This window comes from Euprymna scolopes, chromosome 15 (assembly GCF_053919585.1).
Source record: "Euprymna scolopes isolate OS-2025 chromosome 15, ASM5391958v1, whole genome shotgun sequence".
Taxonomy (NCBI): Eukaryota; Metazoa; Mollusca; class Cephalopoda; order Sepiida; family Sepiolidae; genus Euprymna; species Euprymna scolopes.
In genome coordinates, this window is record NC_136496.1 from 48,999,208 (window position 1) to 49,026,335 (window position 27,128).

General features: G+C 34.2%; 1 protein-coding gene across 5 annotated transcripts in view; it reads right to left on the reverse strand.

Moving 5' to 3' along the window:
* Window positions 1-18,699: 18,699 nt before the first annotated feature.
* Window positions 18,700-27,128, reverse strand: part of LOC145293821 (TAF6-like RNA polymerase II p300/CBP-associated factor-associated factor 65 kDa subunit 6L) — a 313,860-nt gene continuing 305,431 nt past the window's right edge. For all 5 annotated transcript variants that reach the window (XM_080140452.1, XM_080140453.1, XM_080140454.1 and 2 more), the window contains one exon: window positions 18,700-20,041. In XM_080140452.1, the coding sequence (XP_079996578.1) occupies window positions 18,920-20,041 (1,122 nt within the window). In that variant the 3' untranslated portion in view covers window positions 18,700-18,919. The remainder of the gene's footprint in view (window positions 20,042-27,128) is intronic.

The following is a 27,128-nucleotide window of genomic DNA, read 5'->3' on the forward strand; positions in this document are numbered from 1 at the left end:
AGTAATAATAATGTCAGTGATAATCATTATAATTTGTAAATTGTTTTTTGGAGTATTCAGTTGAACAATAAATTTTGATTGTAAAGTTCAACTTACAGTTTTAATTTTCTTTCTTTTGTATAGGTATCACCACTTATCAAGGCCAAGAGACCACTTGAGGATAAGGGTAAAGAGTGTACAGTAGTCAATTGAACGATATAGTAATTGTTAGTAATAGAAATTAGGTAAATTTGTTGAACGGTTCATCAAGTACTTGTTTACATTGGACTTGAAGACAACCAGATTGTAGTCAGCTGGAAAGCAGGAAAACGGAACACAATTCCATAGGCGTGCAGTTCTAAGAAAGAAGCTTTTTTCATGGAATCTACGTTTAGGCTTAGGCACAAATAAAGTGTGGGGGCAATTATTGATAGTGTTCTCAGCTAGACGAGTGTTTCTTGTGACAGTTTGGCGAGGGGGACCATAGACTGAAGCTCAGTCGAACACTTGCCATGAAAATAACGATAAAGCAATGACAAACTCGCAACATCTCTTCTGTGAGAAAGAGGTTGCAGAGAAGAGAAAAGGACATCTACTACAAGGCTACGAAGTCTATTTTGAACTCTATCAAGGCAGAACAAGTCCTTTTTAGCAGCTTCTGCCCAGATGTGGCAACAGTACTCCAGCCTTGGACATACCTGGCTCTTATACGGATAGAGAATTGCATCAGCAGTGAGATATCTACTGGATCGATAGAAGAATCCCACCATTTTTCCAGCGGCCTTGGCAACAAATTTAATGCACGTGTTCCATTTCAGATCAGGAGTAAAGGTCAAGCCCAGAAGCTTGTCAAAACATGAGGCCTCCCCAAGATGAGAGCCATTCATTTCAATTGATGCCAGATGGGGATCAGAACGTTGATGAAGTAAAAATAGAAGTTTGATTTTAGATGCATTAAAAGTAACCAGCCACTCCTTTCCCCATTGTACCACGTGCTCAAAATCAGAGGAGAGAGAATTGGAGAGAACTCATTTACGGTCTTAGATGTGCTACCATAGATAGTAGTATCATCAGCATAAATGTCTACGAATGAGGTAAGGATGTAATTTGGAAGATCATTAATGTAAAGAGAGTTGGGCCCAGGATGGAACCGTGAGGGACTCCAGCATTAATACTGTGAGCTTCTGATTTCTGCCCATCAACTACTACTCTTATGAACCTATCAGAAAGAAATGATTTAATAATTGAGAAGACATTTCCAGCTATACCATAGCTAGAGATCTTGTGATGTAAACCTTTATGCCATATCTTATCAAAGGCCTTTGATATGTCAAGAGCAATTGCCCTGGAAAGGTTGCCTCCGTCGAGTGATTCGCTAATCCTATGAGATATAACTGTAAGCACATCTGCTGTAGATCTAGCAGAACGGAAACCATATTGCATGTCACAAAGAAGGTTATTTTTGCTGAGATGCTTTGATTACTTCTCTATTTAACACAGATTCCAGCAACTTACTCATGATGCACAGGAGACTTATTGGTCTGTACTGAGAGGGAGATGAGCAATTACCTGAATTCTTAAATACAGGGCATACTGATGAGATTTTTCAGGGTGATGGGAAGCAATTCTCCTTAAGACAACGTTTAAACAGTTTTGTAAGTATTGGTGCTAGTTCAGGTTGAAGTCTTTTAAGCACTATAATTGGAATACCGTCAGGGCCGGTTGCTTCACTGGAATCAAGGTTTTTGATTAGCTTGGCAACATCACAAACAGATATTTGTATACATATATCGTGTTTTCTGATACAGGAGGAAATATTAGGGGTTGGCGGCCTTGGTCACAAAGGGTAGAATTAGCTGCAAATTTCTTGGCAAGGAGTTTGGCTTTATCTGATGCTGATGAGATTACCTCAGGTCCATTGATGATAGTTGGGATAGAACGCACACTTCTGTTCAGGATCCTATTTGTTATTTGCCAAAACTGGTGGGAACCAAGCCGCTGCTCAGCTACTTTGAACTTGACGGACTGAGCATACAACTCTCTTGCGTTCTTTATTACTTTCTTACAATGGTTGCTGGCAGTCCTGAAAGCGGCTTTAGTCTCAATACATCTACTACGTTGGAAGCAATGGAAAAAGTGATTTCTGTGCGCAATGGCAGCAGCACATTCTGGAGAGAACCATGGCTGGCTGTTAGGTTTTTGCTGGAACTTTTTCGAGGGTATGAAACGGTCTATACCTACAATTAACCATTCTTTCAGATCGTATACTATAGAGGACACATCTTTTTAAACATGGAATGCAGAGGTAGATCTGATATAAATGTACGGAAACTATCCCAGTCAACCATAGTGTATCGATATACTGTACGATGGAGACGTACGCCTGAGGACTTATTACATTTCATTTTTATCTTAACTGATACAACAAAGTGGTCGGAAGATCCAAGAAGAGACAGAACAGAAACTTTTTTTTTTTTTACACAGTAATCACCACTTATCAAGGCCCGGAAGCCACTCAGGGATAAGGGTTATTGCAAGTACATTACGTTAGTGTGGAGATTTGATGAAGTGTTTACTAAAGGGGGTGGTTCATTAGGAATTTGTTAACGTTGGACTTGAAGACATCCAAGTTGTAGTCAGGTGGGAAGCAGGCAGACGGAACAGAGTTCCACAGGCGTGCAGTTCTAAGAAAGAAGCTTTGTTCATGGAATCCACGTTTTGATTTAAGCACAGATAAAGAGTGAGGGAAATTTTTCACAGTAGATTCAGCTAGACGGGTGCTTTTCGTGAAAGATTGGCGAGGGGGAACCAGAGTTCAGACGAGCACATGCCATGGAAATAACGATAAAACAAGGATAGGCTCGCAACGTCTCTTTTGTGGGAGAGAGGTTGCAGGGTAGAGAAAAGGGCATCCCCCACTAAGCCACGAAGTCTATTTTGTACTCTGTCAAGGCAGGATAGGTTGTTTTTAGCAGCTCCTGCCCAGATGTGGCAGCAGTACTCCATCCTTGCACGTACTTGGCTTTTATATAGATAGAGAATTGCATCAGTAGTGAGATATCTTCTGGAGTGGTAGAAGAATCCCACCATCTTTCCAGTGCCCTTGGCAACAGACTTGATGTACGTGTTCCATTTCAGATCAGGAGTAAAGGTCAAACCCAGAAGCTTGTCAAAACACAGGGCCTCACCCAGACGAGAGCCATCCATCACAATTGATGCCAGATGGGGATCAGAAGGTTGATGATGTAAGGATAGGAGTTTGGTTTTGGATGCATTAAAGGTAACCAGCCACGTCTTCCCCCACTGAACCACGCGCTCAAGATCAGAGGAGAGAGAATCAGAGAGAACTTTGTCATTTACAGCCTTTGATGTGTTGCTGTAGATGGTCGTGTCATCAGCATAGATGTCAACGAATGATTTAAGCATGTGTTTAGGGAGGTCATTGATGTAGATCAGGAAGAGAGTTGGGCCCAGGATTGACCCCAGAGGGACTCCACCATTTATATTGCAGGCCTCCGATTTTTGTCTATCTACCACTACTCTTATGAGCCTATCGGAGAGAAATGATTTAATGATTGAGAAAACATTTCCAGTTATACCGTAGCTGGAAATCTTGTGAAGTAGACCCTTATGCTATACCTTGTCGAAGGCCTTTGATATGTCAAGAGCAATTGCCCTAGAAAGGAAGCCTTTATCAAGAGATTCACTAATCCTGTGGGATATAACCGTCAGCACATCTGCGGTAGATCTTTCAGATCGGAAACCATATTGTGTGTCACTAAGAAGGTTGTTCCTGCTGAGGTGGTTGACTATTTCTCTATTTAATATGGATTCCCGCAACTTACTCATAACACAGAGGAGACTTATTGGTCTGTACTGAGAGGGAGATGACTTATCACCTGAATTCTTAAATACAGGGCAAACTGATGAGGTCTTCCAGGGAGTCGGAAAGCACTTCTCTTTAAGGCAGCGCTTAAATAGTTTTGTAAGTATGGGAGCAAGTTCTGGTTGAAGCTTTTTTAACACTATAATTGGGATGCCATCAGGGCCAGTTGCTTTACTGGAATCTAGGTTCTTGATTAGCTTGGCAACCTCATGCACGGATATTTGTATGTTACCTAGCTTGTTCTGTGTTATAGGAGGAAATATGGGGAGTTGATGGCCTTTGTCGCATAGGGTAGAATTAGCTGCAAAGTTCTTTGCAAATAGTTTGGCCTTGTCTGACGCTGACGAGATGACCTCTGTTCAGGATCCATAGTTCAGGGCATGTTGTGAGAAAAAGGTCTAGGAGGCTCAAGTACTGGCCGTCAGTGTCGGGCACACAGGTGGGTTCATGAACAATCTGAGTGAGGTCATAAGCAATGGAGAAATCATGACAGAACCTCCCCTCATCATCGGCCTTGTTTGAGTGGGTTAACCATTCCACGTTGTAAACATTGAAGTCTCCACATACGTGAATGTTAGCTGAAGGATAAGCAGATAGGACTTGGTCAATTTTCTCAGATATGCTTTTAAAGATAGTAACTCCACTGTTGTGGGGGCGATAGATAGTAAATATAAATGCAGTACTGTGAGCTAGTGCAACCCGGAAGCACATATAGGGTAAGTTAGGATCTTCTCTGGAGATGTCCCTACCACATGGAAAGCCATCTTTAATATAGGCACATATTCCATGCCCATGGCGATCGTGGGGGTAAGATTTGGAAGTTAAGTTAGAGTATCCTTTAATCACAAACTCATCTAGAGAAAGAATGTGTCCAATTCCAGTTTCACTTAGAAATAACAGGTCTGGTTTAATCTCCTGTAATTGGGTTTCAACCTCTGGAAGATTAAAACGTAGACCCCTGATGTTGGAGACATGGTAGTGGGGGTCTACATTGGAAGTTGGAGATCCGGGTTTAATCTTGTATTTTTTCTTGAAACTAGTCATGATGGAGTTTTGGGATTTGTTGACTAGGTCGACAGACTTGCTTAGAGCAGGACAGAGAGGAAAACTAACAGAGAAAAAGAAACAAAGAAATTTTCTTTGTAGCACATGATAAGGTAAAGCCGTAACAATTACCCACTAATATGGCATCGAGAGGCCCCACCAGAAGCTACTGCATGGTCCAGAATCCATTCACCAAATGGCAATACAGCAGCCCCAGTACTTTGCACCTGCTGATAGGACAGCCTCCTTAGTGGTTAATCGAAGGTTCGGGTCCCTTACAATCAGGCGGATAACGTCGGCCCAGATAAAACGTTTACCTCCAGCACCCTTATTAGTCAGATGGCTACAAGGATAGACATAGAAGCAGAAAATTTCCGACATCTCTGGCGACTGTTTGTTCAAAATACTGCAAACCTAAGATGCAGCTTTTTCTTCTCTCTTTGTCAGGAAAATCCCTCATTAAAAAATGAGGACCGAGGGACAAATAAAGAGAAGCGAGTAACGGTAGCTGCCGACAACGCATCCACAATGCGTTCTCTACTCTCCATTAAAACAAAAAAATTATTAAGTATTGTACTTAATAAAAGTCCAACTCACGAACTGAAAATGAATACAAATGCCTAATCTATATATGCAATCAACTAGTTAGATATGATAAACAATATTTATGGACGAGAAAGCTATAATTAGATGAAACAATCAGAAAAATAAAAATATACATTAAATACTGAAACCAAATGTAGTTATTAACATTTGAATCTAAAAAGAAAAAATTAAAATTAATATAGCAATGACTTATCATTATTATTTATATATATATATATATATATATATATATATATATATATATATATATATATATATATATATATATATATATATTCCATTTCTATTTATTTGTAATTTTTCTATTATATATTTATAAAGTAATACTCACATCTTTGGAAGCATCATGAATATGTATGAATATTTAAAATAGAAATTTAAAACCAAAAATCATTTATGAGATTTTCAACATTTAAAAATGTCTTCTTTTGAGCAAAACTTGTTTTTGTTTTATTTTTATTTATTTATTTTTGTATATTTTCTTTTCCTAATTCCTGATTGGAGCACTTGAAAAAAAAAATCACCATTTAAGATCACTGTAGCAGTCACAAATGATCTATTTTCTCTTGTATATCTATTTTTCACCCCCTCGCTGAATGATTCAGCCACACACTGATCAATCAGCTGGTGAGGTGCATTGATTCATCTATCCCCTAAAAAACTTCTTTAGCCCCTTTTGGAAAACAGTCAGTGAGCACTCCTGTCAACCTGGGACTACACAAAGAATGGCTTCCTAATTGACAGACTCAAATTCCTTCTTTAGAAACCCAACTGTCAACTTTCTGTTGCCGAAATAAATTTTTCATTTTAGTGTTTTCAAAAGAGTTCCGTTATTTATTTTGTGTTTTTATGTTTGACAATTTATTATTATTATTTATGATTAGGGGCACTAACAAGAAAACACGGCAATCTATAATACAAATCTCACCTGTCTGTTTAAATGTATGTATGTATGTCTAAAACTTTCAACAGAGGCGACGGATTTTCATGAGATCGATATTGTTTTGAAGCCCAACCCTTCACCAAATATCGAAAAATTGACAAAAAATATTAATTTCTTCTACCTCAACTGGGCACTTTTCTACAGGGAGGGATCACTTTTTTCGCCAATATTTTCGAAAGTTATTCCCTCTTTGACTAGCCTTAATTTAAACCTTCGCCACTTCCAGTTTGGCGATGGGCGCAACAACAAAGACGTCACGTTTTTTTTGTTCACGTAAAGCAACAGAACCCAGAGAATTTGTGTCTCAGATACACACAATTAATCGGTTTAGTGGACATCCCAATGTGAAAAGGACATGGTATTTTGTTAACAAATCCACTAATAACTGAATCTAAAGTGTGGTCGGTGGTTGGGGATTGTAAAGAATGCCAGTCCATAGATCCAGCCCCGATGCATTGGAAGCCAGGTAGGCTTGATGTACCGGAAACCTAGAGTAGGGTTGCTATGGATATAACCCATTTGGCACTCCATTGATAGACTGTGGCCCTAGCCGTTTTGCCATTTGGATTCTACTAGCATCATTAAGCAGTTGTAAAGTATATTCTGTGAAAGGGGGCCACCGACCGAATTGCTCACAGATAATGGCGCAGAGTTTTGCATGCCTCACATCTTACTACATAGATGAAGGGGCGTGCACATTTGATTTTGATGTACCCTCCAGAAAGGGAATAATTGAGAGGTCTCATTGCACAATAAAGTTCATTGCGGCAAGAACAAAGTGCATGGCTTAGAAGCAGTGTACTGGCACAACGTCACGTCTAAGGACCACAAGACGGCCATGACAGCACCTGCGAATGTACTATACAATTATAAGATCCGTGTCAAGGGTATCGATAAAGTGATGGTGCCCGACATCACAGTTGCTAATCCATACAAGGAGGGAGATGCGGTTTGGGTGAAGAATCCATGGGGAAGATGCACAACGCAGTTCAGCACAGGAACAGTGGCAAAAATAATGAACACTCAATCTCAGTTGGATGTGCATAATCATTGATGAACTCACCTCATGAGATGACGAATCCCCACTGCTGTACGAACAACCAGATGAAGAAAATTCATCAGAAGATGACGCACCCAATGATCCAGAGCAGGGAGAGTTTACTGATGCGGTAGTCGCAAGCACCACTGAGGAAGCTCCTGAGCCTCCTAATAAGTGTTTGAGTCGGGCCTACTTGCAGTGAAAAGCGAACCTGTGACCTTTTGATTATAAATTAAGTCTAACAATGAACTACACCCATCTTACCTCAAAGTGACGAGTTAGTTTCGCCCAACGGCTATAATAACAAAAAACCCAAAAAACAAAGAACCCCACCCCCAAACAACAAAAAGAAACAAGCCGATTATAAGTGATTGAACGTTGAAATACACTGCTTTGATAACGTTATTCCATGTTCGTATCATGACATGTTGATTCAGCAAGATTGTTTGGTGCTGCTTGGAAACGTGTGTTAATTTAATGATATTGCTTGTGGTGTGGCGTGTCGATTCGGCATTGGTGTTCGGAACTGCATGGACGAATTTGTTAAGGACCGTGCCGTCACTTGGGAAAACAAATATATATACATGTGTATATATATATATACATATATTTTTTTTTTTTCTGGTGCTCTCTCTTCCTCATGTAGCAAGACAGAATTCCTAAATATGTCAGGTTCACCTAGTGCTCTCATCTCAATTTAGTTGGGTAGTTCCATTCCTTCTGTTGCGACCAGTCTTTTTTCTTTTCATGATCAGTGCACGTGTTTTCATACCAAATTCCATTCAGATATCCTAGCTGAAGATTCTGGTTGTCTTTATTAGTGTCTCAATTTCTTTTTAGTTTTGTAAACAGTTTTAGGCCATTCCTGTACATTATGTCGTTCATTTTTTCATCTGTATTAGTGAACTTTGCATTTCCTTAGTGTATTGTTCCGGCGCATCATGGCTATAATGAACTGATGAACAGTAGGGCAGGTCGATTTGCAACTTTTTCCAGAAAATCAACATGGCACTAGTGATGATAGTTGGGATTTGATGTGATAAGAACATATACCAAAAATTAGATTCTCATCTTGAACAGAAAATTGAGCATTTAATTTTAAAAATCGTGTAGAAAATGCTGAAAAATCCTTCATTTTCATAGCATTTTTCACAACACTGACTTTGAAATTTCACTATTTTTATAAAATATTCAATTAAAATTGATATATTTATATGAAATACATTGAAAGAAAAGTATATACATGAATTATAGTTTTAATTATGAATCACAACTAGCAAAATATCTCAACTTTTACTGCATTGATTAAACAAAAATTGTAAAAAAAGCTAATTAGCAACTAAGTCTTTTAAATTTCACAATTCAAAATGATATGTGGAGATGTATTACACAATATAACAACTTGATACAAGTTACAGAACCATGTATTTTAATTTTTTATTACATGCAATAATATAAACTTATAATAGAACTAAATTGTTCTTTATAATTCCTTTTGAGGAAAATGAAGGTCTAACTTGCTGGCACGATGACTGTAATAATGTGTCTATGTCTTGCTTCGTGCCCATATACAACTTTTTGAGAAAAATCAATCAAATTTGACCAGTGTGTGGCTGCAAAATTGATAGCAGTAATCTTTCATTTTTTTTTTTTTTTTTTTTTGAGTTGTTCACTATTTCTGGAAAAAAAACAGCACAAAAAAAAAACAAAAAAACAATTATTTGAAAACACTTATTTTTTATATTTTTGCGATGTAATATGAATAAAACTAACTATTGTTTGGGTAAATTAAGAAAACTAATAAAATTTAATGGATAAATATTTATTTACTTAATGGACAAAATCGTTTGAATGCCCTCTTCTCTCACATCCAATTCATCTGAGTTTATCATCGATATTATATTTTCCGGAAGTAGTGCAAAAGCACTATATTTTGAACAGTTTAAAACAATAATTTGGATTTCAGTCAACTGTTTTGTTCTCTGAATCATATTAAAATATACTGTTGTTGGTTAAAAACAATATTGTCAGTTTTGATCTCAAACCAACTAACTGCATACACTTAGATGATAAATTTGACCAAAATGTTTAATTTATCGTAGTGTTTGAGGATAGACAACTCTAGTCCATAAACACATTAATCTTGTGGTTTATGCTAGCCATCTTCCTTGATTCAAGGGCCCAATTTTCTAAGTTAACTTCTCCACAAGAAATGCCAACAGCATACTCAAAAAGTAGCCTCTGGTCTTCACACTTAAATTATCTGTTTCTTCTCCTGTCAGATAATGATGATCGGGAGGGACACTAATTTTTTAGAATTCTACTTGAGGCAAATCTTGATAATTATTGATACAAAGTTTCCCCAAAGGACCAGTAAATGTTAGGCTTTTTGTTGTTCCATCAATTAATTTAAAAATTGCTGTAAATGGCAGTTCTAGTGGAACCTGAAAATTTGAAAATTTGCATGTTTAATAACAGAGCCAGATTACATAATAAATACCAATATATTATTTTATTTTCCACAAAAAAAGGAAACATAATTGCAAATGAATCTATAGAATTAATTTTACCTCCTTGTTAGGAGGACAAGTGCAGATTATGTGCCTTGTTTGACAATTTTCTGTCTTGCACTTTACTGCAAAGTCATCACATCTCAAGACAGAAAGTTTACAGCTACAAGAAGATATATAAAACAGTCTGTCTAGCTGTTCCTTCATTCTTTTCACTTTGATTACTGCAAGAGATTTCCTGTCAATACGTTTGGCCCTCTTATAGCAAAATATATTGACCTTCTATCCTATATAATGTTACCTTAACAAGGGCAATTGTGGATTGACTGCTTGCCGAATATTAATTATTTCCTTGGCAATTAACTTAGAAATCTCACTATTTTTTTAAGTGGGGATAACTGTTTTTGAGGAAATAACTAAACTGGATGACTTGTCGTGAAGTTGGGGATGCTGTTTCATCTAAACGACAAGGTGGACCAGCAAATTTTGTGAACCACGGGTTAAAACTGAACGTTGTGCTTTTACTGACATTCTAATCAGAAAAGTAAAATATATAAATGTATTATAACTGAAGAAAACCATATTAGGCTATCTTCCAGTTTCATACGTAAAAAATATGTGCTAGTTATAAGAAATAATGAAAAACTTTGTAGAGTTGAATTAGATGTATTGAAGAGAGAGGACCAAACCAAATCAGAGGCATAGTAGTGTTTAGTTTAGACATTTTTAGCAGATTTTAGCTCTTCCTTCGATAACATGAATTTATCCATAAAGAGATTCATTCTTGCTCTAGCTGTGCCATTTTAAACGAGTGTTTAGTGTTTAGAGTTTGAAAAACCAGTGCTTTTTACTATGTTACTATGCTATTATGTTACTATGCTATTTTTAATAGTATTTTCTAGTTAAATTTAATTTTTATGAAATTTTTGTTTATTACATTTTTAGGTGAAAGTACAGAATAGTTACAATACAACCTCCTCCCCATATTAAGAATGGCTTTCTAAAAGTTATTTTAGCACAATAACAAAGATGCACAAATAACAAAAAACCTTTAAAGGAGTTTCCTTATTTACTCATATTAATCTTTGTGGGTTATCTGATTTTAAAACTATAATTTTAAAAGAAAAATACTGCTTAAAAACAATTACTCCCTAAAAATAAAAGACATTAAAATTTGACACTAATTTTCTGCAAAGTATTTTTCATTAAGTAGAAAACTTGAAAATGTACGTGGTTATATTTCGTAAAGAATGTGTAGAATACAATTGTATGGACTTTTTTTTTTTTTTTTTTAAATATAAAAATTTCAAATAGAATTTGATGTGAAATATTAGGTTGGTGCAAAAATGTTTTTGACGTACATTTGAACGGCAAAAAATGCCATTATTTTTGCACCAACTTAATAGAAACACAAATTAAAAAAGATAAAACGAATATGTTTAAATTCACTGCAGAAACTTGAAATATAATAATATATATTTTAAACAAGTCTTTTTCGTTGTTCCTTTCGAAATAAGTAAGCATAAATCGTAATGTTTTCAAATTAAATAATAAACAAATGTTAATTTTCAATATCAATAACGAGCGTGTTTTGCGATGGTGAAATCTAAAATGTTTCCACCCAAAAAAGGTTCCTGAAATGAAAAAGCGAACTTTGGTCGTTATTATTAAAAAAAAAAACATAATTTCGCCTTTACAGTTAATATTTATTTTATTAATTCATTATCCTCACTCATTTTATTTAAAAATGTAGTTTAAAATATATTCTAAATAATGATTCCATTTTCTTAAAAGTACAGATTGTTTTGATGACGGAACGATCATAAAAATTCACCGAAAAACTTTTAATCGCTTAAATTTTTCAACTTTTAAAGTCATTTCCTCAAGCAAAGATAACGATTTTGAGAAAAATATTTCATGTAGGTCTTTTCTATGTCAAAGCCCAACTATCATCACCATTGCCTCACCGGGGTTCCAAAATCGACCTGCCCTAATGTACGTGTGTGTGTAAAATTCTATATGTGTATATATATATATATATATATATATAATGTATATGTGTGTGTGTGTGTGTGTGTGTGTAAATTCTATATATATATATTAAAATGAATACTGTAAAATTTTCAAAATATGTCTCCATATATGATGTTGAATATATGTTATTCTCAATAGCATGCAACTAATGGGGAGATCTTAAAAAAAGTATAGCTTTAGAAATATAGTTACTACTTATATTTAAAAATAAATCAATTTTTTTTGCGCATTTCATTTTCAATTCTTTTCATGTCTTTATATATCTCTTAAAATAAAATTGAATGAGAGTTAAATCTTATCCATTTTAAACCTTCTTCATGTGTCATTCTTTTGTGTTGCAGATTATCCTAGATATGTAAAGCAACTTTAACATATTGTTAAGTCGAAGCATTAAGTCGTTTGCTTCAATTTGATAGTGTGTATGCAGACAGATAATTAACCAAAGCAAATAGGAATAACTTTTCAAGGCCAAATCTATTAATAGCAATGTTTTAATGCTTAGAAATATTAAACGAAGTGTCCACGTTTAGATTATACTTTAAAAAAATGTTTTCATGTTTATATTGTTAAAAAACGTGTTCATGTGAAGCAAATTATTAAAATTGTTAAAAAATGTGTTCAGGTTTAATTATTTAAAAAATATGCTTATGTTAAGTTTTTTAAAAATGTGTTCATGTTTAGCAAATAACTAAAAAAAATGTGTCCATGTTTAGCAAATATTTAAAAATGTCTTCATGATAATAAAAAAATGTGCTCTTGTTTAGTTATGTAAAAAATGTGTAAATGTTTAGTAAATAATTTTAAAATTTTTGTTGTTTATTTTTATAAAAATGTGTTCATGTTTAGTAAATAATTTAAAAAATGTTATCGTTTACCAAATAAGTAAAATGTGCATTCATGTTTAGTTTTTTAAATGTCTCCACATTTAGCAAATAAATTTTAAAAATGTGTTAATGTTTAGCAAATAATTTTAGAATATTTTTATGTTATGCAAATAATCTAAAAAATGTGTTTATGTTTAGCTAAATATAAAAAATGTGTTCATGCTTAACAAATAATTAAACAACAAATGTTAATGTTAAGCAAACAATTTACAAAATTTCAACATGTTTAGTTATTTAAAAAATGTGGTTCATGTTTAGCAAATTATTAAAAAGATGTGTTCATGTTTAGCATACAATTTAAAAGAATATGTCTATGTTTAGTTATTTTAAAAATGTCTTCAAATTTAGTAAACAATTTAAAATATGCGTTCATGGTTAACAATTTATTTAAATAACGCGTTCATGTTTAGCAGAACATTTTAAAAATGTGTTCATGTTTAGCAAATTTTTTTAAATGAGTTCAAATAAGTAAATGTTTAGCAAATATAAAAAAACAATAGTTCATGTGTAGTTATTAAAAAATGTATTCATGTTTACCAAATTATTAAAAAATGTGTTTATATTAAGCAATTAATTTACAAAATGTATGTATGTTTAGCAAATTATTTAAATAATGTGTTCATGTCAAGCACATATATTAAAACATATGCTCATATTTAGTTATTTAAAACATGTGCTCAAGTTTAGTTATTTTAAAATCCTGGGCCCAACTCTCTTCCTGATCTACATCAATGACCTCCCTAAACACATACTTAAATCATTCGTTGACATCTATGCTGATGACACGACCATCTACGGCAACACATCAAAGGCTGTAAATGACAAAGTTCTCTCTGATTCTCTCTCCTCTGATCTCGAGCGCGTGGTTCAGTGGGGGAAGATGTGGCTGGTTACCTTTAATGCATCCAAAACCAAACTCCTATCCTTACATCATCAACGCTCTGATCCCCATCTGGCATCAATTGTGATGGATGGCTCTCGTCTGGGTGAGGCCCTGTGTTTTGACAAGCTTCTGGGTTTGACCTTTACTCCTGATCTGAAATGGAACACGTACATCAAGTCTGTTGCCAAGGTCGCTGGAAAGATGGTGGGATCCTTCTACCGCTCCAGAAGATATCTCACTACGGATGTAATTCTCTATCTATATAAAAGCCAAGTACATCCAAGGATGGAATACTGTTGCCATATCTGGGCAGGAGCTGCTAAAAACAGCCTATCCTGCCTTGACAGAGTACAAAATAGACTCCGTGGCTTAGTGGGGGATGCCCTTTTCTCTACCCTGCAACCTCTCTCCCACAGACGAGACGTTGCGAGCCTGTCCTTGTTTTATCGTTATTTTCATGGCAGATGCTCGTCTGAACTCCAATCTCTGGTCCCCCCTCGCCAATCTTTCACGAAAAACACCCGTCTAGCTGAATCCACTGTGAAAAATTTCCCCCACTCTATATCTGTGCCTAAATCAAAACGCAGATTCCATGAACAAAGCTTCTTTCTTAGAACTGCACGCCTGTGGAACTCTGTTCCGTCTGCCTGCTTCCTTCCGGACTACAACTTGGTTGTCTTCAAGTCCAATGTTAACAAATTCCTAATGAACCGCCCCCTTAAGTAAACATTTCAGCAAATCTCCTCACTAACGTAATGTACTTGCAATAACCCTTATCCCTGAGTGGCTTCCGGGCCTTGATAAGTGGTGATCACTGTGTAAAAAAAAAAAAAAAAAAGTGTTCATGTTATTTTGAAAGTGTTCATGTTTAGCTATTTTAAAAATGTGTTCATGTTTAGCAAATTACTTATAAAATGTGTTCATGTTTTTTTCATATTTATCAAATAATTGAAAAAGGTTTATATTTAGCAAATTATCTAAAAGAAAATGTGTTCATGTTAAGCAAATTATTTTAGAAAATAGGTTTATTTTTACTAATTTAAAAAATATATTTATGTTTAACAAATATTAAAAAAGTGTTCATGTTTAGCAAATGTATTAAAAAATATGTCCATGTTTAGCAAATTATTTTCAATGTGTTTTTGTTTAGCAAATTATTAAAGAAAAAGTGTCCATTTTTAACAAATTATATAAAAAATGTGTTTATATTTAGCAAATTATTTAAAAAATGTGTTCATGTTTAGCAAATAATTTTAAAATGTTTTAATGTTTAGCAAATTATTTACAAAATGTGTTTATTTAGAAAATTATTTATATGTTTGTTTAGCTAATTTATTATTAAATAATGAATAAATTATTAATGTGTTTATATTTAGTCAATTATTTTAAAAATGTGTTCATGTTAAGCAAATAAATAAAAATATGTTCATGTTCAAATTATTTAAAATTTGTGTTCATGTTTAGTCATGTAAAAATGAGGGCATGTTTAAAATTTTTTAAAGTCCATTTTTAGGAAATTATTAAAAAAATGTGTTCATGCTTAGCAAATAATTAAAAAAAATGTGTTTATGGTACGTAATAAATTATTAAAAAAATGTGTTCATAGTATGAAAATTATTTAAAACATGTTCATGGCTAGAAAATTATTTAAATGTATTCATGGTCAACAAATAAAAAAAATGTGATCATATTTAGAAAAATCTTTTAAAATGTGTTCATGTGAAGAAAAAGAATTAAAATTTTTTTATGTTTTGCAAATTATTAAAACAAATGTGTTCATGTTTAGCAAAAAGTTTTAAAAAATATTTATTTTTTGCAAATTATTTAAAAAACGTGTTCAAATAGTTTTTATCAAATGTTAATATTTGGCTAATTATTAAAAAACATCTTCATAATTAGCAAATTATTGAAAAAATATGTCCATGTTAAGCTAAAATTTTTTAAAAAATGTGTTCATATGTAGTGATTTAAAAATGTGTTCATGTTTAGTGATTTAAAAAATGTGTTCATGCTTAGTTATTTAACAAATGTGTTCATGTTTAGCTATTTAACAAATGTGTTCATGTTGAACAAATTATTAAAAAAATTCGTTCATGTTTAGTTTTTTTTTAAATATGTTAATTTATTTAAAAATGTGTTCGTTTTTAGCAAATAATTTTAAAAATGTGTCCATTTTTAGCAAATAATTAAAGCAATGTATTTAGCAAATAATTAAAAAAAAAAAGTGTCCATGTTTTGCAAAAAATTAAAACAATGTGTTCATGTTTAGCAAATAATTTAAAAAATGTGGCATGTTTAGCAAATTATATAAAAATTATTTAAAGTGTGTTTATTGTCAGCAAATTAAAAAAAAAGTGTTTATGTTTAGTAAATAATTTAAAAAATGTGTTCATTGTTAGCAAACTATATAAAAATGTGTTAATTTTCAACAAATTATTTAAAAATTTGTTCATGTTTAGCAAATAATTCTAAAAATGTGTTTATGTTTAGCTAATTATTTAAAAAAATGTGTTCAAATGTTTTAAAAAATGGGTTCATGTTTAGTTATATAAAATGTGTTTATTTTTAGCGAATAATTTTTTTTAAAAGTTCATGTTTAGCTTATAATTAAAAAATATGTTCATGTTTAGTTATTTAAACAAATTGTTCATGTCTACTTATTGAAAACAATGTGTTCATATTCAGTAATTTCAAAATGTGTTCTATGTTTAGTTACTTAAAAAATGTGTTTATGTTTTGCATATAATTAAAAAAAATGTGTTCCTGTTTAGTTTTTAAAAGATGTGTTACCGTTTATCAAATCATTTTAAAAATGTGTTCATGTTTAGTTATTTTAAAATGTGCTCAGGTTTAGCAAATAATTATTAAAAAGTGTGTCCATGTTTAGTGTTTTAAAAAATGTGTTCATGTTTATTTATTTAAAAATGTGTTCACTTTTAGTAAATAATTTAAAAAATGTGTTCATGTATTGCAAATAATGTAAAAAATGTGTTAATGTTTAGTAAATTATTTAAAAAATATGTTCACGTTTAACAAAAAAAATGATTTTATGTTTAGCAAATAATTAAAAAATGTGTTCATGGTTAGAAAATAATTAAAAAAATGTGTTTATGGTTAGCTAATAATTTAAAAATAGTGTTCATGAGTAACAAATAAATTTAAAAGATTGTCTATGTTTTGCAAAAAATTTAAAAAATGTGTGGACAAAAAGACAAGAATGAATTTTTAAATGATTTATTACAAATTATGAATGAAAAAGTTTAATGAAAGATGAAAAAGATGGAAGATTTTGACAAATGTCTCTGAAAATTCAATTAAAAAAACATATATTCTTGGAGTTTAACAATTAAGACTTCAATGAGTGTATCAGACAAGTGATGGCAATCTAAATATCTTTTTAAGTTATTCTCAAGTTTAACTAAAATAGTTTGTGCTATCTGGAATTAGAAATAAAATAAACACAGTAAAAAGTTTGCATATAAAAAGCTTGCAGATTATTTGAAAGAATATGAACTATTTTGTTAGACTACTACATTATTTTACATTGGTTACAACAAAGTACATAATTATTCTATTCCTGACCTGAATTTATTTTCTCCTGATATTTTCATAACTATCTGAAAATTTGTCAAATTAGGTAAATTTTATGACATATCAACAATTTACTTTCTTTTTTTTTTTTTTTATTTGTGTATATGGGTGTGGGGGGATGTGACAATATTTAATGTGAAAACACAATTTACTTACTCTAAATAAGTCAGTTAATTTAATATTTTAGCTGAAGGAAATTGTGAAATTACAGAAGCATCAGTTGATGAATAACTTAAATAGCAAATCCAATTCCAAAGTTTACAACTTATATTCATTAGGTCAATCATGCTTTTCTTTTTTAAAAATTGAAAAAGTTTACTATTTAATTATGTTAACCTTTTTACCAGACATATAGTTTAGGCCATTACTGAAAATAAGTTAAATTAATCAAAATTTCACACAAATGCAAACTATATATTTTTTGATGCAAAATAGATTCAATTAATGTAAAAAAAAAAAAATAACTAAAAAAATAAACATCTAGATTTATTTTTAAACTAATAGAAACAACTGAAAATTTTTTAAACTTTTAGTCTATCTAAAAGATGTTTGAAAATTTTTATTAAAATGATTATTTAAATGCGTTTTTAATGTTTAATGTAGTTTTCTTTTAATGTAATTTATTTTTAGTTTATGACAGAAAGTCAAAACAAAAAACTAATTCCTTATTTTCTAGAAAATTATTTTTAATAATTGATGTTCGTTTCATAAACTCAGATAGAAAAACATTTTTGATGACTCAAAATTGAAACAGATTTTCTACTTTCAACCAAGCTTGTAGTTGTTGTATTAATGTTTTCTCAGTTTTCTGATAAATTATAAAGCATAAAATTTGTAATTTCAGCAAACAATTTTTTTTCATTTGTCATTTGTAGATTTCTTTTCAAATGATGTAAGAAGGCAATTGGAATGATTTGGGGAATCCTAGAACTTTTACAGTTTTATAATTTTCAGTTTTATAATTTTCTCATTCACTTTTTCCATTCATAATATTGATGTAAATGAAGAAAAATTTTTTTCAGAAAACCATTCTTGTTTGTCAATCAAATATCAATCACGTTCTGCTGTTGTTTATCCTCTGAACATTGATTGAAGGATAACTTCAATATTTTGCTAATATATAGTGACCGGAGGGTATAACCTTTGTTACATAAAAAAATTGAAACAAAACAAATCTGAAGGTGTAATAAAGGCGAAAAAGTTGATTTTAATTTGTAAGAAATGAAGGAGGAGAAGCGAGAAATGATGGCTTATTTTTTTGAAAGATTAAAAAGAAATATTTTAACAAAAAGATGATTGAAAATATGACAAGTGATGAAGGAGGAAGGACCTTATGGAGTGGAGAATAGTTAAATATATTTTTTTTCTTTTTTCATAAATATGTCTAGCCAATATGCCTTAAGACACCAACAATAACAAAATTAATCCAAAGGACAATTTTTATATGAAAATTAATATAAAAGGAAATCTTTACAAATTTTGATTTTTAAAAATTTTTACTTGTATTTTAATCATATTTTTTACCGACTGTTAGTTTTAGGATTTTGTGGATTTTCCGACCGCCGCAACCTGATAGTCAGTTTCCTGCCATTTGCACTGCTTTCATCTTCTTTACAATACATGCGACTGTCATACTTGTTACTTCTTTCATTTTGTTTCTTTTTCTTGCTGACTTTACACTCTTTATGCCGGTCCGTCCTCTGTGATGTTTCACTTTTCCCCTTAGAGTCCTTTTCCCCCTTATGTATGTGTACCTTCTGTGGGATTTTGGTGATCACCAGTTTGATTCCAGCTTCAGGATTTGTCACCGTCCTGGCCACAGCCAATGTCTCTTTATCAGAGTCTGTATCATCATCTGACTCCTCCTCTTCCTCCTCCTCCTCCTCCTCATCTTCCTCCTCTTCATCTTCCTCTTCCTCATCTTCCTCCTCCTCTTCCTCCATTTCTTCCTCTTCTGATTCATCCTCATCATCTTCCTCAGAGTTCGTGTTATCGGAACTTTCCATATTGTCAACATCATTTGCGTTATCACTATCTTCAGCCTCGTATTCAGTTTGTACTGGTTGCCAAAACTTCTCATTCTCGTATCGTTTTTGCTGTTTTTCTGCATTTTCTGCTTGTTCCTTTTTTAGTTTTTCCTTCTCTAAAAGTTCACGTTCACGCTGTTCTCGCTCCAGTCTTTCACGCTCGCGGCGTTGTTCTTTCTCCAGCCTTTCCTCTTCCTCGTGTTCTCTTGCTATTTCAGCCACAAAACGTGCATGCATTGAATTCCACAAATGTTCGCCAGACAAGTTTGTTTCATAAAGTTTCACTAATTTTTCAGGCTTTTTTACCTCATAAATGTGTTGTAGCTCCATAATGGGGAGTTCCATAATGGGGAGCTCCATAATAGGGAGCTTACTGGACAACATGTCACCAAAATAATCATAAAGTTCAGAGTAAATCTCTTTGGCTGTCCTTTGTTTTAATATATCAGCATTCACGTTGGTTATTTGTTCTAAATTTAAACTGGATTCTGGTTCAATTTTATCTGATGAGAATGATGGTGATAAAATTGTTTGTTTTGGACAGCAGCTATTTGGAGATGGAGTTTGCAAATCAATATTTTCAAGAAGATTTTTCATCACATATTCTGCTGCAAGCTGAAAAAAAACAAAAAAAAACAGGAGTAAACATTAATTTAAAATTATAAATGATCATTTCCTTTATAACTTCAAAATACACATTTTTCAAGAGATGTGCTTTATTCTATCCTCTTTTTTCATTAAAAAAGAAATTCTAACACAAACAATTCAACAAATTCATAAGGAATGGGACATGAAACTAGAGACATCAATTTTTTATTTGCTTTCATTGTTTTAATGTTACAGTAGCTTTGTTGCATAGCAGCAAGATCAGTAATTAATGTCTGTGATATGATAAACTGTGTACTATGGTGACTTTTTGTTCAAGCAGAAATACATGTGTGACTTTTGTATTTCGATAGGGAGTTAGTAGAGGCTGACTTCTTCCTTTAGCAATTTCTTACATCCCTGTTTCTATTCTGTTGTAGGTGTAATTGTTCCAGTGACACTGACATTTCAAATACATCGATGTTTAATATCTGTATATGTAATCTGTATCTGCCTTATCACTTCCTCATCATTGATTTGATAAATCTATGTAAAAGTTAGTTGTTCAGTGAGTTTCCTCATTTTCTATTTGTCAATACTGTTATTACTGATATTATTTTTCTTTTCCTTCTGAAGATGATATTCAATGCTAAATCTATGCTAATGCATTTTGTGACAAAATAGACGTTTTTTTTAAGTTTTGTCATGTATTAGAGCTACACATGCTAAATGTGTAAGCTTGAGCTAACTATCAAGGATGGAAAATGAGAGGATGTAGGGAGGTTTTATTGAGTTAAATACAAGAACCAAAAAAAATATGCGAGAGGGAGAGAAAGCAAGAGAGAGAGAGAGAGATAGAAAGAGAGAAGCTGAAGAAATACGAGAGAGAGAGAAGCTGAAGAAACACGAGAGAGAGAGAGAAGCTGAAGAAATACAAGAGGGTGAGAGAGACGCTGAAGAAATAAGAGGGTGAGAGAGAAGCTGAACAAATATGAGAGAGAGTGAGAGAAGGTGAAGAAATACAAGAGAGAGAAGCTGAAGACATACGAGAGAGAGAAGCTGAAGAAAAACGAGTGAGAGAGAAGCTGAAGAAAAACGAATGAGAGAAGCTGAACAAATAAGAGAGTGACAGAGAGAAGCTGAAAAATATGAGAGAGAGAGAAGCTGAAGAACTACGAGAGAGAGAGAGAGAGAGAAGCTGAAGAAATACGAGAGAGAGAGAGAATCTGAAAAAATACGAGAAAGAGAGAGAAGCTGAAGAAATATAAAAGAGACGATAAAGAAATATGAGAGAGAGAAGCTCAAGAAATATGAGAGACAGAGAAGTTGAAGAAATACCAGTGAGAGAGAAGCTGAAGAAATATGAGTGAGAGACAAAAAAAGCTTAAAAAATACGAGCTAGAGAGAGAAGCTGAAGAAATATGAGTGAGACAGAAGCTGAAGAAATACGAAAGATCGAGAGAGAGAGAAGCTCAAGACATACGAGAGAGAGAGAAGCTGAAGAAATACGAGTGAGAGAGAGAAGCTGCAGAAATACGAGTGAGAGAGAAGCTGAAGAAATAGTAGTGAGAGAGAAGCTGAATAAATATGAGTGAGAGAGAAGCTGAAGAAATACGAGTGAGAGAAGCTGACAAAATACGAGTGAGAGAAAAGCTGAAGAAATACGAGTGAGAGAGAATCTGAAGAAATACGAGTGAGAGAGAAGCTGAAGAAATATGAGAGTCACAGAATCTGAAGAAAAATGAGTGAGAGAGAAGCTGAAGAAATATGAGTGAGAGAAGCTGAAGAAATATGAGTGAGAGAGAAGCTGAAGAAATATGAGTGAGAGAGAAGCTGAAGAAATATGAGTGAGAGAAGCTGAAGAAATATGAGTGAGAGAGAAGCTGAAGAAATATGAGTGAGACAGAAGCTGAAGAAATATGAGTGAGACAGAAGCTGAAGAAATATGAGTGAGGGAGAAGCTGAGGAAATATGAGTGAGAGAGAAGCTGAAGAAATATGAGTGAGAGAAGCTGAAGAAATATGAGTGAGAGAGAAGCTGAAGAAATATGAGTGAGAGAGAAGCTGAAGAAATATGAGTGAGACAGAAGCTGAAGAAATATGAGTGAGACAAAAGCTGAAGAAATATGAGTGAGACAGAAGCTGAAGAAATACGAAAGATCGAGAGTGAGAGAGAAGCTCAAGACATACGAGAGAGAGAGAAGCTGAAGAAATACGAGTGAGAGAGAGAAGCTGAAGAAATACGAGTGAGAGAGAAGCTGAAGAAATACGAGTGAGAGATAAGCTGAATAAATATGAGTGAGAGAGAAGCTGAAGAAATATGAGTGAGAGAACCTGACGAAATACGAGTGAGAAAAAAGCTGAAGAAATATGAGTGAGAGAGAAGCTGAAGAAATACGAGTGAGAGAGAAGCTGAAGAAATATGAGAGTCACAGAATCTGAAGAAAAATGAGTGAGAGAGAAGCTGAAGAAATATGAGTGAGACAGAAGCTGAAGAAATATGAGTGAGAGAGAAGCTGAAGAAATATGAGTGAGAGAGAAGCTGAAGAGATATGAGTGAGAGAGAAGCTGAAGAAATTGAGAGAGAGAGAAACTGAAGAAATATGAGTGAGAGAAGCTGAAGAAATATTAGTGAGACAGAAGCTGAAGAAATATGAGTGAGACAGAAGCTGAAGAAATATGAGAGAGAGAGAGAGAAGCTGAAGAAATATGAGTGAGAGAGAAGCTGAGGAAATATGAGTGAGAGAGAAGCTGAAGAAATATGAGTGAGAGAGAAGCTGAAGAAATATGAGTGAGGCAGAAGCTGAAGAAATACGAGTGAGAGAGAAACTGAAGAAATATGAGTGAGACAGAAGCTGAAGAAATATGAGTGAGAGAAGCTGAAGAAATATGAGTGAGAGAGAAGCTGAAGAAATATGAGTGAGACAGAAGCTGAAGAAATATGAGTGAGACAGAAGCTGAAGAAATATGAGTGAGGGAGAAGCTGAGGAAATATGAGTGAGAGAGAAGCTGAAGAAATATGAGTGAGACAGAAGCTGAAGAAATATGAGTGAGAGAGAAGCTGAAGAAATATGAGTGAGAGAGAAGCTGAAGAAATATGAGTGAGAGAAGCTGAAGAAATATGAGTGAGAGAGAAGCTGAAGAAATATGAGTGAGACAGAAGCTGAAGAAATATGAGTGAGACAAAAGCTGAAGAAATATGAGTGAGACAGAAGCTGCAGAAATACGAAAGATCGAGAGAGAGAGAAGCTCAAGACATACGAGAGAGAGAGAAGCTGAAGAAATACGAGTGAGAGAAAGAAGCTGAAGAAATACGAGTGAGAGAGAAGCTGAAGAAATACGAGTGAGAGAGAAGCTGAATAAATATGAGTGAGAGAGAAGCTGAAGAAATATGAGAGTCACAGAATCTGAAGAAAAATGAGTGAGAGAGAAGCTGAAGAAATATGAGTGAGACAGAAGCTGAAGAAATATGAGTGAGAGAGAAGCTGAAGAAATACGAGTGAGAGAGAAGCTGCAGAATTATGAGTGAGAGAGAAGCTGAAGAAATATGAGTGAGAGAGAAACTAAAGAAATACGAGTGATAGACAAGCTGGAGAAATATGAGTGAGAGAGAAGCTGAAGAAATACGAGTGATAGCGAAGCTGGAGACATACGAGTGAGAGAGAAGCTGAAGAAATATGAGTGAGAGAGAAGCTGAAGAAATATGAGAGTGACACAAGCTGAAGAAATATGAGAGAGACACAAGCTGAAGACATATGAGTGAGACAGAAGCTGAAGAAATATGAGAGAGACACAAGCTGAAGAAATATGAGTGAAACAGAAGCTGAAGAAATATGAGAGAGACACAAGCTGAAGAAATATGAGTGAGACAGAAGCTGAAGAAATATGAGTGAGAGACAAAAAAAGCTTAAAAAATACGAGCTAGAGAGAGAAGCTGAAGAAATATGAGTGAGACAGAAGCTGAAGAAATACGAAAGATCGAGAGAGAGAGAAGCTCAAGACATACGAGAGAGAGAGAGAAGCTGAAGAAATACGAGTGAGAGAGAGAAGCTGCAGAAATACGAGTGAGAGAGAAGCTGAAGAAATAGTAGTGAGAGAGAAGCTGAATAAATATGAGTGAGAGAGAAGCTGAAGAAATATGAGTGAGAGAAGCTGACGAAATACGAGTGAGAGAAAAGCTGAAGAAATACGAGTGAGAGAGAAGCTGAAGAAATACGAGTGAGAGAGAAGCTGAAGAAATATGAGAGTCACAGAATCTGAAGAAAAATGAGTGAGAGAGAAGCTGAAGAAATATTAGTGAGAGAAGCTGAAGAAATATGAGTGAGAGAGAAGCTGAAGAAATATGAGTGAGAGAGAAGCTGAAGAAATATGAGTGAGAGAGAAGCTGAAGAAATATGAGTGAGAGAGAAGCTGAAGAAATATGAGTGAGAGAAGCTGAAGAAATATGAGTGAGACAGAAGCTGAAGAAATATGAGTGAGACAAAAGCTGAAGAAATATGAGTGAGACAGAAGCTGAAGAAATACGAAAGATCGAGAGAGAGAGAGAGAGAAGCTCAAGACATACGAGAGAGAGAGAAGCTGAAGAAATACGAGTGAGAGAAAGAAGCTGAAGAAATACGAGTGAGAGAGAAGCTGAAGAAATACGAGTGAGAGAGAAGCTGAATAAATATGAGTGAGAGAGAAGCTGAAGAAATATGAGTGAGAGAAGCTGACGAAATACGAGTGAGAAAAAAGCTGAAGAAATATGAGTGAGAGAGAAGCTGAAGAAATACGAGTGAGAGAGAAGCTGAAGAAATATGAGTGAGACAGAAGCTGAAGAAATATGAGTGAGACAAAAGCTGAAGAAATATGAGTGAGACAGAAGCTGAAGAAATATGAGTGAGAGAGAAGCTGAAGAAATATGAGTGAGAGAGAAGCTGAAGAGATATGAGTGAGAGAGAAGCTGAAGAAATTGAGAGGGAGAGAAACTGAAGAAATATGAGTGAGAGAAGCTGAAGAAATATTAGTGAGAGAGAAGCTGAAGAAATATGAGTGAGACAGAAGCTGAAGAAATATGAGAGAGAGAGAGAAGCTGAAGAAATATGAGTGAGAGAGAAGCTGAAGAAATATGAGTGAGAGAGAAGCTGAGGAAATATGAGTGAGAGAGAAGCTGAAGAAATATGAGTGAGACAGAAGCTGAAGAAATATGAGTGAGGCAGAAGCTGAAGAAATACGAGTGAGAGAGAAACTGAAGAAATATAAGTGAGACAGAAGCTGAAGAAATATGAGTGAGAGAAGCTGAAGAAATATGAGTGAGAGAGAAGCTGAAGAAATATGAGTGAGACAGAAGCTGAAGAAATAATAGTGAGACAGAAGCTGAAGAAATATGAGTGAGACAGAAGCTGAAGAAATATGAGTGAGAGAGAAGCTGAAGAAATATGAGTGAGAGAGAAGCTGAAGAAATATGAGTGAGAGAAGCTGAAGAAATATGAGTGAGAGAGAAGCTGAAGAAATATGAGTGAGACAGAAGCTGAAGAAATATGAGAGAGACAGAAGCTGAAGAAATATGAGTGAGAGAGAAACTAAAGAAATACGAGTGAGAGAGAAGCTGAAGAAATACGAGTGATAGAGAAGCTGGAGACATTCGAGTGAGAGAGAAGCTGAAGAAATACGAGTGAGAGAGAAGCTGAAGAAATATGAGTGAGACAGAAGCTGGAGAAATATGAGAGAGACAGAAGCTGAAGAAATATTAGTGAGAGAGAAGCTGAAGAAATACGAGTCAGAGAGAAGCTGAAGAAATACGAGTGATAGAGAAGCTGGAGACATACGAGTGAGAGAGAAGCTGGAGACATACGAGTGAGAGAGAAGCTGAAGAAATACGAGTGAGAGAGAAGCTGAAGAAATATGAATGAGACAGAAGCTGAAGAAATATGAGAGAGACAGAAGCTGAAGAAATATTAGTGAGAGAGAAGCTGAAGAAATATTAGTGAGACAGAGAAGCTGAAGAAATATGAGTGAGAGAGAAGCTGAAGAAATATGAGTGAGAGAGAAACTAAAGAAATACCAGTGAGAGAGAGGGAAGCTGAAGAAATGTGAAAGAGAGAGAGAAGCTGGAGAAATACGAGTGAGAGACAAGCTGAAGAAATACAAGTGAGAGAGAGAGAGAGAGAGAGAGAAGCTGAAGAAATACGAGAGAGAGAAGCTGAAGAAATACAAGAGAGAGAGAGAAACTGAAGAAATACGAGTGAGACAAGCTGCAGAAATATGAGAGAAAGAAGCTGAAGAAATACGAGAGAGAGAGAAGCTGAAGAAATACGAGAGAGAGAGAAGCTGAAGAAATACGAGAGAGGGAGAGAAGCTGAAGAAATATGAGAAAGAGAGAGATGTTGAAGAAATACGAGAGAAGCAGAAGAAATATGAGTGAGAGAGAGAGAGAGAGAGACAGAGACATGAGGAAGCTATCCGAGGGAGAAAGAGAATCTGAAGAACTATGAGAGAGATAGAGGGAGAAGCTGAAGAAATACGAGATAGAGAGAGAAGCTGAAGAAATACGAGATAGAGAAAGAAACTGAAGAAATAGGAGAGAGAGATGGAAGCGAAAGAAATACGAGAGAGAGATGGAAGCGAAAGAAATACGAGAGAGAGAGAGAAGCTGAAGCAATAGGAGAGTAAGAGAGAGAAGCTGAAGAAATACGAGAAAGAGAGAGAGAAGCTAGAGAAATATGTGAGAGAGAGAAGCTGAAGGGAGAGAGAGAGAAGCTAAATACGAGAGAGAGATAGAAAGAGAGAAGCTGAAGAAATACGAGAGAGAAAGAGAGAAGCTTAAGAAATAAGAGAGAGAGAGAGAGAAGCTGAAGAAATACGAGAGTAAGAGAGAGAAGCTGAAGAAATACGAGAAAGGGAGAGAGAGAGAAGCTGAAGAAATACGAGTGAGAGAGAGAAGCTGAAGAAATACAAGAGAGAGAGAGAGAGAGAGAAGCTGATGAAATATGAGATAGAGAGAAGCTGAAGAAATACGAGAGAGGGAGAGAAAGAGAGAGATGTTGAAGAAATACGAGAGAAGCAGAAGAAATATGAGTGAGAGAGAGAGAGAGAGACATGAGGAAGCTATCCGAGGGAGACAGAGAATCTGAAGAACT